The sequence below is a fragment of the Phoenix dactylifera genome, chromosome 6 (assembly GCF_051530095.1).
Source record: "Phoenix dactylifera cultivar Ajwa chromosome 6, Ajwa_hap1_PhDact_Kaust_v1.1, whole genome shotgun sequence".
Lineage (NCBI taxonomy): Eukaryota > Viridiplantae > Streptophyta > Magnoliopsida > Arecales > Arecaceae > Phoenix > Phoenix dactylifera.
In genome coordinates, this window is record NC_143195.1 from 36,624,953 (window position 1) to 36,640,745 (window position 15,793).

Sequence of the window (15,793 nt, forward strand, 5' to 3'; positions counted from 1 at the left end):
AGTGGCATGGCCCTATTTTTGGTAACTAGATTTAGCTTCCCGAAAGTAGATCTCATGCTTAAAATGATTAAGCCTACTATCATCCTCTAGGATTATGTCATACCTTATATAGCTGAAATCAGCTTGATAGCACGATAGCAATCTCACATGTCTAAAGATAATCTTGTGATCAATATCTCTAAACCAATATCTGTATCTTAACTCCATTTACCTACTCAAATATCATTGAACCACGTGTAGGAGCCATTTCCAACATGCAACTCATGAACCCTGTCACCCAGTTAAATATTGTTATAATCTGATTTCTTTTCTTTTCTTTTTTTTTTGTGCTGAAAATAATCCGATTTCTTGATCCCCCTGCTAAATCACCAACATATCTTCTCATCTACTAGCTACAGCATAAACTTGGAAACATGACATGATTTAACAGATAAGTGATCTAGAAGACCCACCATAATATACAAGTTGCAGAGTCACAGGATTGTCAAATTCCCCGCAAAAACTCCCGCGGCCTCTTGCTTGGTTTGATGGGGAACCACAACACAATCAGATGCCCTGAAGGTCAACTATGAAGCACTTTGTTCAATTCTCAGACCATCTACCACTGATTGACTATTCAATAAAAGCAGAATTTTCCCTTTGCTCAACGATCTGTCAGGGTTGAGAGCATAAAAAGTTGAAATGAAGACTAGTCTAGATGTTTTCTGGTTATGCTCCTAAATTATTTACTTTAGGCAACATTAGTAACACACCAAAATAGATTCTGCGTGTTATAGCGTCCGCTGGTTTTATCTAATGTTTCTAAGACTGACAGCTCACAAAATGAACTTCTTTATAAAAATTTAGATTATCAATTGCAATATTACAGTAAATAATAAGTAGTGTTTGTGAATTGGGATGGGCAATTACCAGTAATCACCACATGAGCAAATGCCATTCTCAAAATGATGAAACCTATTAGTGTCCCTGAGGATAATCTCGCGCCCGGTGATGCTTGAAATGAACCTGGCAGCATGATGGCAATCTCCACACATCCGGAGGTTCATCGTGATCCTGATTGGTATTTCTGGACCAGTATTTATTAATGCAAATGCGATCGCGAGCTTTTCACTGTGCATAGACAGATGGCCCTCCTTGTCTTCCTCCTCCACATCATGAAGGGCTGCTTCAGTCTCAGCAACATAGCCTAACTCCTTCATCCTCCCCATCAAGACATCCAGTTTTGCATATATGTCCTTAGACTGAGGATGCGACCTATCTCCCACATGAAAGGTATGAACCCTATCCCTGAGTTCCACATTGCTGCAACCTGGTATCTTCTTGATCCCTTTGCTCACCATGATGCTCCTCACTGACATCACATCCTCCCATTTACCAGCTCTTGCATAAATATTGGATAAAAGAACATAATACCCAGCTTGATCTGGAACCAACCTCAGCAAATTATCTGCTGCCACCAACCCAATAGACATATTAGAGTGAACTCGACAAGCACCCAACAAAGCTCCCCACACTCTCTCGTTTGGCTCGATGGACATCTGTCTGATGAAATCATAAGCTTCTTCAATGCAGCCGGCACGGCCAAGGAGGTCCACCATGCAAGCGAAGTGCTCAATTCTTGGAACCATCTGATACTGATCTGTCATACACTTAAAGTAATACCTCCCTTCATCCAAAAGGCCTGCATGGCTGCAGGCTGCAAGAACCGAAACAAAGGCTATGTGGTCGGGTTTTAGTCCAGATTCCTGCATCTGTTCGAAAAGGCTGATGGCTTCTCGGCCATTTCCATGTATTCCATATGCTGCAATGATCGAAGTCCAGGACACAACGTCCCTACCTTTCATACCATCAAAAACCTCTCTCGAAGTCTTCAAGCATCCACAGTTAGCATACATGTCCATCAGTGCATTCTCGAGCACCAGATTTGGGCACATTCTCTTCCTTTTGATGAATTCATGAATTCGGACTCCCACTGCCAGAGCTGACGTCTCCCCACAAGAAGGAAGAACACTGGCAAATGTCACCGCATCGGGTTCTACTCCTTCCTTCTCCATCAGCAAGAAGAGATTCATTGCTTCCGCTGCCATGGAGTTGTTCGCATAGATTGCGATCATGGCATTCCAAGAAACCAATCCTTTCCTAGGCATTTCATCGAACATCTTACGCACGAACACAACATTGGTCCGCTCAGTGTTCAACATAGCGGGAAGGATGCTTGCCACGGTGCCAGCATCAGGCTTTGGCCTCCCGACCGCCACCATCTCCTTACAGGCCTCAATAGCCCGTTCAAACTGGCCGTTCTGCGCGTACCCGGCAATCATCGCATTCCAAGATACAACGTCTCTGTGAGACATTTCACCGAACAATCGGAACGCGTCATCGGAGCAGCCACACTTGGAGTACAAGCTGATAAGCGTGTTCCCCACGAAGAGGTTGGCGTCGAGGCCGAGCTTGGCGACGGCGCCGTGTATCTGGAGGCCGCCTTGGAGGTTCTCGGAGTCCGAGCAGGCCTTGAGGGCGCAGGGGAAGGTATAATGGTCGGCCTTCACGCGGTAGAGGCGAGCCATCTGGGAGAATAGGAGGAGGGCTTCACGGTGGAGGCCGTGGGTAACGTAGCTCCGGATCATGACGTTGAAGAAGATGGTGGTCTTGGCGGAGGCGCCATCGAAGACGCGGCGGGCGCGTGCGGGGTCGCCACAGGCGGCGTAGGCGCGCATAAGCTTGATCTGGACGGAGGGGTGGGAGGCGAGGCCGCGGTCGAGGAGACGGGAGTGGAGATCGCGGAGGGACGGGAGGGAGCGCGGGGACTGGCATTCGTCGAGTAAGTGGACCAAGGCAGCGGCGTCGTCGGTGAGTTCTGGCCGGAAGTTTGAGGAGGATCCGAGGAGGGAGTCTGGGAAGGAGATGGGGAATGGGTGCCGGGCCTTGATGATGCGGAGAGGAGGGGTCAGTGGGATGAGGGTGGTTCTCATCAACTACAGCAGGCTATGCGACTTCCATCCTCCCACCGTCCGGGCATTTGATTTAGAGCAGGGAATCCGGAATCCGGTAATCACATTAGTTATTTTTATATCACCAAAATTATCTCCACATAACAAATCCCGTATGAAAGTGTTATACTTTGATATATATGATTGCTTTTGCGTTTGAAATTATATTTATTCATCTTGAATCATCTTAAGATTTAGATCTTCCTTAATACCTAAGATTAGAGATACAAATGAGCCGACCAACTCGCAAGCTGCTCGAGCTCGAGTTGGATCTAAGCTCAACTCGACTCAATTATTACTGATCTCGAGTAGCAAAAAACTTGACTCGAAGATTTGCGAGCCTAATCAAATATATATATATATATATATATATATATATATATATATATTAAATATATAGTACTCTTTTTTAATCTGATCTAACTTTTAAATTTTAACTATATTTTTAATTATGACCCAGGCTTGAATTCGAGCGCGAACTTAAGCTCGATTATGGCTCAATTTATATTTTAGTCAAGTTGAATGGTATTGCTATTTTTTTATCGGGTCTAATTCAAGCTTGAATATTAAAGTTCAATCAATCTCAAGTTGAGTTTTGGATCTGAGTATTTTGAATCAAGTCAAGCTCAAGCCTCTAACTACTCAACATGTTTCGCGCGATTGCACCATGAACTAAGATGATGCTAGGATGTTTTATTTCCAAAAAAAGAAAAACACTACTTTTTTTGAAGCATTTATCAGATGATTGTTAAGTCTGAGATCTGCCTAGCTATCAGACAGTCCTTTGACGCATGTAAAATAAGAGTAGAAGGCAATCTTTATAATTATCATTACTAAAGCATTTAGATGCAATTATCATGTCACTTTAGGCCTGTAATTCTCTGTCTCATTACCAAGCAATCAGATGCAATTGTCATGTCACTTTAGGCCTATAATCCTCTGTTCTCTTTACTAAGCATTCAGATGCAATCGTCACGTCACTTTAAGCCTATAATGAGTTAGCTATAGAGTAAATTTATTCGGAGTAAATGAGTTAGCTTTTTCTCAAGCCATTTTTACGTCACAATTAAGTACTCCACTTTGCAAGATGAAATATTTTACTTGGATCTAGAAAAGTAACATTATAAGTTTTTTCTTTTAAATATTTATTTTGTTCTCGGAATAAATTAATTAAATTAGTTGTTTTATTTGATATTTCCTGGGTATAAGTAGAAAAAATAAGTTCAAAAGAGACTTTGATTCGGTATAACCCTCTTGCAACCTCGCAATTAGGCCCCCAAGAATATAATTATTTTAGATGACATAACCGTATTTGGATAACATGAATAAAATTTTTCCACAAGGAATGAAATAGATGAATGTTAATACTTGTGTATAATTTTAAGATATTTTTTTCCTGATCTCCAAAATAGTACTAATCCAACGTCCATATGCGCGCAACTTGATATCGCTCTACTTGGCCCCTCGCGGCCATCAAAATCCAGACAATAGGAAACCCGACCCAGCCCCAGAGAGATATAGGTTATAAACAACCGTAGCCATGCTGCAATTTTTTTTTTTTTTGAACCACTCATATACATATAGCATAAATATATTTAAAAAAATTAAAAAATAATAACAACTCTTAAAGTGTTTTAGGCATCTCTCTCGCTCTCTCTTTCAGACAACATTTTTTATCATCAGAATCTAACTATTTCGAAGCAAAAGTGGCACCCACCATACTATTAATATCTTTAGATCCAATTATCGTGGCTGAGTCACCCTGAAGCACAAGATTGGCCGGCAGAACAATACCAGCCGAAACCGTCCTCAGCTCCAGAGCCCCATCCCCCCCAAACCCCACCCCCCTCTTGATTGGAAACCGCCACGAGACCCTACAATCCTCCCCATTGCCCATCTCCTACAATTAAGCACCAAACCCTACACCGTATCTCATTCAAATCCACCCAATCACACCCATCCTCTCAACAAATCGCTGTCCTCTCCGAATTCCAAGGACTCCGATCGCCATCGCCTCCCCAGTTCAAAAAAACCCTAGATCGATCCCTCCGAGACCTTGCACTCTTTCGATCAGTCCGGTTCTCTTGATTTCTTGATCCTCGTGTCCGTTCTTTTGGCTTTCACTGGACTCTTTTCATCGGCCTTTCCGGTTCGCTGTCTATGAATTGATATAATCAAACCATCACTTACCAAAGAGATGGATTCAGGGTCCAGAAATGAGGATGTTGTTGGTTACAACACCAGCACTGCCAAGAAGGCCCGGCTGCAGTCAATGCTCTCCGCTCTCCTTGACGATCCCATATTGTCTGATGTTCCAAAGAAGCCGATCTTGGCAGATGTCGACACCTTGATCAATTTGGAGTTAGGCAGCGCGATGAAAATATCCGTTGTTAGGATGGATGATACCTCCTTCGGTATGCTGTCTTAAATTCAGAAACCATCCGACATTATGAATCTCAAATTTTAAGTTTATCTTCACCTACGCTTCATAGTGCCTTCTGATCGTTAGCATTGTTCTTTTATTCATAAATTATTTCTAGAGTAGTCCTTGATTTGTGACTGACTGATGGAAACGGATTTAGTAATTAAAGCAAGCCTCTGGATGTTAGAATATGATGTATACATCTAATTAGTATTTTGGATGTTGATTATTCGTATTTGTTAGAATATTTCTTTTTTCCAACAGTATGCAATATTTTGATGGGCATGTGATGTCTTGAACAGTATTTTTTTTCAGGCTCTCAATAATCATGCCCATTTCATGGTTCAGTGTTATCCACGGTTGTGGATTATCTACTCCCTCCATGATGTGGCGGTTATTCTCAGACACATTCTATTATACGTTGACCAATTATCTGGTCATTTAGCGAACTAGTTTTCAAAGTCTGATTAGTACAGTATTGTTAACTAATCCTCAATTTAACTCATAGAACTATTAATTTGGCGTGTCATCTTATGTTCGGTTTTCTGTCATAACATTTTAACAAATAACAAACCATTTTGAACATAATTAACTGACTGAGATGTGTTGTATGTAATTCATCTTTTCTTTCTTTTGAAGATGTGGCAGTACTGAATTCTGCTACGGTGAAGGACTTGAAATGGGCAATCAGGAAGAAAATAAATGAGATGGAGCAAGCAGAGATGGGACACCGCCACATCTCATGGTATGTATTGGTTTGTAATCTGTCATTACGTATCTACATAGTCAGCAGTTCCTGTATAATATTTCACTCAAGTTGTGCAAATATTTGCATTTGCATGCAAGAGTGATCTGAATTCACCTGTTCATAATGTACTTTATTTTTCCGAAAACTTTTCTGGCTGTTATATATTGCTTATTCAATAGAGAAAGAGTAGATTGCAAAACCCCCGTTGAGACCAGGGGTAAATTACACTTACACTCAATAGTTTAAAAAAACTCACGCTTGATTTTCATTTTTCTCCAACACTTTACCTATAACTTAATAGAACATTAGTCAAACTATTAATCTTTAATGGGACCCAAAGACCATATCAAAAAAATTTCAAAAATGACCAAAATAACCTTAAGTGGCATAACAACCAATCAAGGATATAAGAAAACATGTGCATCTTCCTCCCCACCCAAGAGCAATTTCGATTTTTCACATGAGGTAAACTGTTTCACTAACACGGTTAAGTAGATTTTACAAACTATTGGGTGTAAATATAATAAATGTGAACTTCAGAGAGGGTTTTTGTAACTTACTCATAGACAAAATATCATAGATATTAAAAAAAGATTTGATTCTTTGTTATTCATACATGATGTTTACAAGTAACGAAGCATTGCCATGTACTATTTGTCGGTAGCCATTTTAATAAGTCCTCAAAACCATATTGCTACCTTAGTCTTGTCCCTCATAACACCAACATTTCATCAAATCCTTCTTTCCAGTTGTTATGTACAAATTCTTTGCTCATTTCAGTTAGTTATTAATCACTTTTCGTTTCTTGGTTTGATTGACCCTTTAGTAAACATGTCTATACATGATATACTTCGTCTTTCTATTATTAGTCAATAGAAGGTTATTCATGTGTATATCCTTCCATCAAAATCTTGCTCCCTTTGATATATTTATTTGTAACTACTATTCAAACAATTTTCATTTGGAGGACTAGATGATCCATATCCTAGTGTTGAGGTATCACGGATGTTGTCCATCGATTGAGAATAACATCTCCTTTTCAAGATTGACTGAAGTCCAAAAAAAACTCGATTGTAGTCTCAATATTGGCACTTAATATATTTATAATATGGTGGTATCTTGATTTACATCTATGACCACTTCAAATTCTTTAAACAAGTCCTACAGACAAAAATGAAGGAATCTATGAACTGCTGACTTGAAGAAGAGCAGCTTCACCATTAAAAAAATAAGGGGAATAACTTTTGATGTCAGCATCCAACATTTGTTAAGGGACATTTGGATGGCCCACTAATGTGTGATCTCCTGCCTGAGTGGGAAGGTGTGAAGAGAAGAGGTTTATGGTATCGTGGAAGTTCACAATCTCGTATTACAGTAGTACCAGAAGTCACCTATTTAGGTGGATTCCAGAAAAGCTCAGTTTTGGGAGAGCAAGATCCTTCACCAATTTCTCCCATTTGTCTCTTGTTTTGCATTCCCTACTTGGCAACTCCCGCCTAGTCTAGGACAATGAGTAACCAGGCAACCAAGCAAACTGTAAGCCAAGTGAGAAGTGACAAGGAAAAATAATCATGCAGGCACACAGATGGTTGGACAGGATTTTTCAATTTGATACCTTCATTCCTATCCATCCTAACCTTGCTTTGCCGTCTCAATATAGTTTGTTATATTACTCTTGTTTTTTATTCCCTGTTTTAGACTAACAAAAACCATGGGTCAGTTCGTCACCTTGAACCTTATCTTTTTCATCAATTGTCTGATTATTTTTTTATAATCAGCATGGCTGAGATTCCCAATATACATTCTGGAGAGTTTTTGCAAATATAATAACAGAGAGGAAAAATAAATACTTAAAAAGTAAACAAGAGAAAAATGATGCAGTGATTATTAAAATACTATTATGGAATGTTTGAAATGAAAAACAACTTTTAATTGTGGTGGGGTGGAACCAAAGTTCATCTTTCAATCAAGCCAAAATATAATCAAAGTTCATTTTATATAATATCGCTTATAGATAGCCTTTTCTTTAAAAAAAAATCTCCACCTCGATCATTTTCATAATAGAATAGAGACACCTTGAACCTTAATTCTAGTTCTTTGTTTTTGCTTGAGATTGTTGTAGATTATGGACTACCCTTGAACCTTAACAGTCAACAGTAACCTACACAAGTTACCCCAAATATGTGTTTGGCTTTGTGGATCATGGTATGGTCCAATCAAGTTTGGAAAAAAATATGATTGTCTTTCAACTTGGAGTCAGTTCTTTACAAATCAGTGTCATATTCCTTCCCAAGGTAATTTTGGAGAAGGGAGGAGCCTTCCATAAAAATTAAAAATCTTGTTGATTCAAGAAAGACCAATCTTAAAAAAAAAAAGTTAAAACTTGTGCAACTGGGGCATATCTCCATGGTTTCTCTCGATGAATATAGAAGAAATCAGGATGTGCTTCTGTGTATCGAATTCATTTTTGAGGCACAAATTATATGCAAAGAGCCATGAATACAGTTCTTATTATGGATTAGTTTCTTCAAATACTTGATGTTGAGTTGTTAATTATTTTCATGCTTATGGTTGTGAGATTGAAGAACAAAAGGATATTTCTGTGGGATGGGAGAAGTTCTACTTTCCAAGAATAAGATAACTCACCTAGTCTAGCAAAAATAGTTCGCATTTGTGAAGATTAGAGGAGGCTGAGGCTTGGATTTTGATTGTTTTAGACACGAACTATACTTATTCCAGGAATTTGCTATATAAGTTACAGAATCATGATTAGTATATCAAAAGCAATATACAACCAAGACAATGCTAGTCCGTAATAGTTGTTAGCAAAAGGTATTCTTAAAATCAATATTGTTTAGATCATGGAATGCCGTACCGGCCCGTACCGGCCGGTACGGGTCGGTACGTACCGGTCCGGCCGTGGACCGGTACCTGAACGGATAAAAACCGGTATTTTCCGGTTTTTTATCCGAACCGGCCTGTTCGGGCCCGTACCGGCCGGTTCGGAGCCCGTACCGACCGGTACCGGCCTCGTACCGGTGCGAACTGGCCGGTTCGCACCGGTACGATTTTTTTTTTTTTTTATAACCACAGTGCCGCGCGCTGTGGTTTTTGAAACCACCGCGTACCGGCCGGTACGGGACCGGTACCAGCCGGTACGTACCGGACCGGACCGGTACCGTACCGGTCCGGCCGGCCACCGGTACGCCGACCGGTACCGGTACGGCGGACCTTGGTTTAGATAACATATAACTGAGAAGTCAAGAAAATACACTAACAATTTATTTGTATGATGGATGTCTTTCAACTGAAGACATACCTACTACCTAGGTAGCCATTGTTTAGAAGGTGGAAAAAAGGCAAAAATTCTGTTAATATGGAGGGAGGTATGAACATTTCTATTTATTTAAGCTAAGAAAAACTTTTAAAGAACTACAAACAAATTGCAATTGATTTGAAAAGGTTGATTTAAGACATTTGAAATGGGACCACATTGAATCATTTTCTTTATAAGTCTCTGTATGTCTTATTGGCTAACATGAGAAGGGAATAATAAGTCATATGTTAAAGTCTTTTGGGAAAAGGATTCTCTTCTAGACTCCATGATTCTTGAAGTTGGTGCTTAAAAATGATATTTTCACCTATGATCTACTAAAGGGAAATTTGGTATTTTGATGATTATAGTGTTTCCTTGAAAGAACCACTAAACTCCTCTTGTTCAAAAGCCGTAGATGAGAGATAGTAAGTTATATGGTAACCTTTGCTAATACTGAAGTTTGTTCAAGTGAATCCTATTAAATATGGTTCTAAAGAATGTAATTTATTGTTAGCATTGCCCAGCAATTTATATATCGCGGTGACATAAAAAGTGACTGCCCGCATAAATGTAGGCCCTTAGTCATGCTGCTTATGGTCCAGTTACCTAGATTGCACAAAATGCATAAGTACTCAAGCAACTTCCTAAGTAAGCTCGAGTTTTTTGTAGGTTTGTTGGGTTTATCAGGTATGGACTATCTTTTAGGATAGGTCCAGTATTAAGCTAGTCTAGCCCTGCAGTCTCCTTGATGCTTAATGATCTTACCTCAATTACAACTTAAAAGCTACATTTTGCGCTATTTGTGTGTCATTCATTTCCAATTTGTATTGATTATTTCATTTGGTAGAGTTGCATCTTGCCTCACACTTTTTATCATGTTTTTTTGACGAGTTACCAAAATTTTTGAAGTTACTAAGAAATTGTCATTATATACTATATAGTTCATCAAATAAACAGAAAAAAATTATTTCTTTAATTTATCCTATTAACCACTCATGTTTCACAATTGCCTTTTAGACACTAAATAAATGAACTAAAAAGTGCCAGAATAATTTTTCCCATGCCCAAATAAGATCGCTTAAAGAGACTCTAGAAGGGGATGTTAATATTTAAGACTGTGATGTTATAGAACTGAACTTTCTCTTGATCCAAATGGTGGCTCTTTGCTCCTAGTTTTAGTAATTATTTGGTCTCTTCTTTTTCTAGTCTTGGCATGGCCATTGTAATTAAGACCAAGCTTGTTTCCTCTAAGGCTGGTGGTCTTAGTGTTGAAGCTGAATAATTTAGGATTTGAAGGTCAGGCCATATCTCTTCTTCTTGTGCAGTCACCTGTTGTTTTGCTGTGAGTAAAAGTATAGAATTGGTATTTCTCAATCTTCCCTAACTTCTAATGTAAAAGCACATCACTAAATGTCATGAACCCTTACGAGCATAAACAATCAGAAATTTATGTTATTTCTTGAAACTATCTTTTGTAGTCTGTTCATCTTGCCCTTGTGTTACTTGTTAAACATGTCCAGGCCCACAACTCGAAGATTGCTGGTAAGATTTCCAAACCATTCTTGTTCATATTAGTCCTTATCTTACTTTGGAGTATTAGTTTCTCTTTTTCTATCCCGATTTTGGGTCTGAACTTGGGCTATGTACTTTACAGGAGGCATATCTGGGCTAACTTTTGTTTGGTTCACCAGAATGAGAAGCTCATTGATGACAATTCTCCACTTCGTGACTATGGAATGCATAACAATTCAAAGGTGACTATCATTTACATGCATCGAAATGCTTCTTTCTTTCTCCTAACATACGACTTGTTTATAATGCCTATATATTCACTGTTTGGTATGACAAGTTGTTTAGCTAGCCAGCAGCAAATAAATTAACAGCAAATTCTTCAGTTATATATATTTCATGTTTCCAAACAAGATCCTTTTTACTTTTTGATATTGCCCTTCTTTGTTAATTTGTCTTTTTCTGTTTTTTTTCCCTCTGATTGTTATTTTCAATGTGCTATGTTAATTGATGTGTTGGGTCTGCAATCCTAATGGTTGGATATGGCGCTAGCCAAATCCTAGCCATCAGATTTCAATTGATCCAAACTGCATGAATTGTTCCAATTTTTGAACATGGAATGCTATACTGAACCACTCGCTGCTTGAAATCATGTGATTGCTTGAAATCCGAGAGGGAGCAATCATTTCTTTGATTGTCTTGGAAATCATGTGATTTCTTGATCCGGTTTTCAGAGATCCTGGATGTGCCTTTTCTTAAGATGTGCATGCCATGCACACATTTGTGCTGTAAAAACAGTTGGGGCGTTTAAAATAATTTACTTGTAGAGATGACTGCTGCTGATCTGTTGTTGGTGCTAAAAGACCAATTTGAGCTTGGGATCTAGCTCTGTACGACCCGAGTAAAACTTGACCCTATTGGCCTTAAGTATATTCAGATTCAAACTGAAGAAAAAAAAATGTTTGGACAAATATTTCAACTACTCCATGAAGAAAGGATTCTGCAGTCTATGCCACTCTTGCAGCATGTCTAAATGGAGATAGGAGCAAAATTCCATATTTTCTGTCCTTGGACCTAGATATACCGTTATATGTGTCCTGTGCAAAATGGAAAGCATCAGAAGCAATTCATTAGTTTTTACATCACATCTGGAAAGAGGTTTTGCTTCTAATTCATTTGAGATCTACAACTTGTATAACCAGATAATAGACCCAGGACTTCTCACGTTCTCTGTTTTTTTCCCCCCACCGGGGGGGGGGGGGTTGTCTTTTGAGCTTTCTTAGTGATGCAACTTGCAAATATTTATGAATTGCTGCTCACTAAAAGTCCTTGTTTTTCAAAAAGGGTCAATGGTTGAATAACTTATTACTAGGTCAAGCATCTAAACTTATATTGGATGAAAATTCTCCAAGTTTGGTGGTATAGGTCCCAAACCAGGTTGAAACATTAAGAGAACCATCCAGGTCATGTGTGGATTGTGTACTCCAAATGTTCGCCATTTCTAATAAGGTAGTGACTCCTTATGAAAAACAAAAAAAAACAACAAAGGCACGGAATTTCTTCATTAAAAGAAAACTAAGGCAAGGAATTTTTGTATATGGGCATTTACTTCAATTGTGCCTCTACAAAGAGAGGATTCTGCCATTTCTGTGAGAGCCTCTCTTGTGTACCCTGTGCCTCATTGGAGATAGGATCAAAATTCTGTTGGTCCTTCCCTGGCTGTTGATGTGTCAATAAAAAACCCCCACTCACAAATGGAGGTAGCAGAAGCAATTTGCAATCTCTTTCACAAGAATTTGACAAGGTGTACTGCTTTTGCTTCATTTGATATGTACAGATTGTAATGGGCCAGTAACCGCTATTGGACAATCTTGTTTTTTTTTAACAGAAAGCACTCCATTAAATTTTGAACTTACGTCTATTAAATAGTTATCCACAAAGTTGACCTCCAGGACTCCCAAAAGAGGAGGATTATGACTTGGCTTAAGCAAAGGAGAAACATGTTCTATCTATCTGGCTTCTCTCCAATTTTTTTTCCAAGCAAAACTGAAAAACCTGCATTTTTGGGCACATCATTGAACCAAACAATTATGTTACTATGCATGCCGACTATAACAATAAGGTTAAGTATAGATTCTGTTCTTCAAGTTTCCCACTGCCAAATTTCTGAAATAGTCTTATGACTTTTTGATATTACAGATGTAGCTTTGGTAATGTGGAAGAATAATGGATGGGTCACAAAGTACAGAAAAAAACATCCAGATTTTTTTTGGAAAATATCTTATCATTTGATTATGGAATTCTTAGAGGCAGTCATGCTATTGAACTTGCATAGACTACCTTGGTTCCATAAGTGCGGACATGAAATTCTCTCATCTGAGCACTCCCGTATCATGGCTTCATTTTAGGCTGTTAAAGGATGATCAGTTTACCATTTAAAAAATACCCATTATCCATAAGTTTTCTCTCTCTTCTTTGGATGCAGGTCCTTTTTTCCCCATGCATCATGTCTAGAGAATCTCGGAAACATTCTAAGAGAAGAAAACATCGCTTTTTCAGATGTTCATGACTTATGTATTGAGCTGCAAGCATCTCTCTCTCCTGAGGGTGGTTCTCATGTTTATAAAGCTTTTGATGGATGTCTATATAACTCCTGCATTCCTTTGTGCACCCACAAGTACATTTATATCTTTGTTATCATTCTTTCTTTTCCTGGTATGGATCTGTTTTTCTGTAACAATCCAGTATTTAAGTTTTTAAGTATCCAATATCAAACCGAGTATATAGCCAATGCGAGATTAAACAAACACTCGCAGGAGTCCTCACATGTTCCCGCTGCCAGAAATTAATAGGATTATAATCATTTCATGATTTTTGTTGCTTGAGCAGGATTTTCATTTTCTGCTTTTTTTTTTTTTTGTTGGAAAACGGCAATTCATATAGCTCTAATGTGAGTACATTCTGCCAAGTCAGAAGAAAGTAAAGAGTATAATGGGGGCGGGAGCTCTACTGTGGGCGTCCACAGGAACTCCTTAGAATGTTGTGCAATATAGGAGACGACCTAGTCTGCAGCCCTGTTCGCCTTATGAAAAGCATTACTACCTGGTACTTCCCCAGCTCTACCACGAGCCTGCGTGTCTCACGAATAAGGGGATGACCATCACCATACTTGTTCGCACCCCGTATTCACTCGATCACCATCGATGAGTCTTCCTCGATGTACACCTGCTCGGCATCGAGCATCCGCCTCACATATGATGTATCCTTCCAAGCTGCTCGAAGCTCTGCCCCAACTATGTTAAGACCTGGAGTGCGACGATCTCCGGCTGTGATTTTCATTTTCTGCTTGCACTCAGATTCATTGACTAATAGAAAAATGATAACGTTTGGAACCTTGTTTATAGGCCATGACCTGGTGCCGTCAGGGGCTTATGTCAAAATGTACCATTTGCTACCAAGAGCTTTCACATGCTCATGTTGTTGAATTATTTTATTTAGATGTTAAAGTGGCACAATTGAACTGAAAAAGGCTTTGCCCAATTGCTGAATCATGAGAAACCTTGCTTGAGTAGTTCGCAAGATATTCTTGACAAGATTTTCAACACTTCTAGTTTGGTAATATGATTAATATGCTGTATAGAGTTTAATGCAGCCTCGAAATTTTTTGGCACAAGTGGGGCTACTCTACAGCGCTGACAGGAATGAGTTGGGTTAGCCTTTGCATCGATTGCATTTTAGTGTTAGTGTTGCAACAGTTCCTAACCTGGAACTATTGCCCTCTGCATGGAGGCTACTATTCCTTGGTTGGGGTTTAAACCTCGTGCTTTTGGGCATTTTAGATATCGCCAATAACAGTGTCGTTCTTATCTTTTTATGTGAGATGTTTTTACTATTCTTGGGCTGCCTAACGTAGCTTCTGTTTTCTGCTTGCTACTAGCGATCCAGCGGAGGACCTCTCTTTTGGGCAGTTTTCTTCCATATAGAGATCTGTATAATATGTCCTGAAATCTTCGATCACTTGATCCTAGTTTATTAAGTTTTTTAATCTCTACTGAAATATGTGCCTTTTGGGCTAAAATTTTTAACATTTACTTGACTAAAACTAACGATCATCTACTGGGGTGTTCTATTCCTCGATAAGTGAATATTTAGCAAATCCGTTAGTAGCAGCATTCATTAATCTTCAGGTTAGCTTATACTTAACCCTTTTAAGTACCTAACTTTGCAACGTTGAATAGTTTACTCGGATTAAATTATTTATTTTGATCTTGGAATAAATTAGTTAAATTGGTTGTTTTATCTGATATTTGATGGGTAGAAGTAGAACAAATTAGTTAAAAAGATTGATTCCATGTAAGCCTCTTCCAACCGGCAATTAGATGCAGAATGATATGATTATTATAGATGGGAATCTCGAGAACATGATTGAAAATTTTCCACCAATACTTTTGTATAATTTCAAGATTTTGTTAATTTGCCGGATATATTATGCGTTCCTTGTATAAATACATCCACAAGAGACGGGGCCAAGGAGGAGCAACAAAAGCCGAATCCCACAGTTATCTCAGTGAGATTAGCTATATAAGTTGCCACTTAAACAGATGCATGGTTTGCTTTTGTAAAGATATGTGCCACCTCAAAAAAGTCTACGATAGCCATCATCCATTTGACCACCACTCAATCATCATTCTAAAATCCCCGTCTAGCATAATGTGGGATGTCGCCATGAACTTCATAGCAAAGATCATCCCTTCTCATACTCCATGTAGTTAGCCATTGGAATAGTTATATATCTGAGGGCTCGTTTG

The 15,793-nt window shown here is 38.9% G+C and overlaps 2 protein-coding genes across 7 annotated transcripts; one reads left to right on the forward strand and one right to left on the reverse strand.

Moving 5' to 3' along the window:
• Positions 1 to 815: 815 nt before the first annotated feature.
• On the reverse strand, positions 816 to 3,163 carry LOC103714630 (Tetratricopeptide repeat (TPR)-like superfamily protein). Its single transcript, XM_008801951.6, has one exon. The coding sequence runs from the start codon at positions 2,970 to 2,972 to the stop codon at positions 906 to 908; it is 2,067 nt and encodes a 688-aa protein (XP_008800173.4). The 5' UTR covers positions 2,973 to 3,163; the 3' UTR covers positions 816 to 905.
• A 1,581-nt stretch (positions 3,164 to 4,744) lies between these two features.
• On the forward strand, positions 4,745 to 14,575 carry LOC103714628 (Ubiquitin-like superfamily protein). Of its 6 annotated transcripts, none has more exons than XM_008801950.5 (4): positions 4,745 to 5,404; positions 6,052 to 6,157; positions 11,131 to 11,230; positions 13,471 to 14,575. In XM_008801950.5, exons 1-4 carry the CDS (start codon positions 5,188 to 5,190, stop codon positions 13,552 to 13,554), a joined length of 507 nt encoding a protein of 168 aa, XP_008800172.4. In that variant the 5' UTR covers positions 4,745 to 5,187; the 3' UTR covers positions 13,555 to 14,575. The 6 variants fall into 6 exon arrangements, with proteins under 6 accessions (XP_008800172.4, XP_038982267.3, XP_088580129.2 ...); XM_039126339.3 differs by having other exon boundaries at positions 13,959 to 14,171; XM_088724003.2 differs by lacking the exon at positions 13,471 to 14,575 and adding an exon at positions 13,185 to 13,205.
• Positions 14,576 to 15,793: the final 1,218 nt, after the last annotated feature.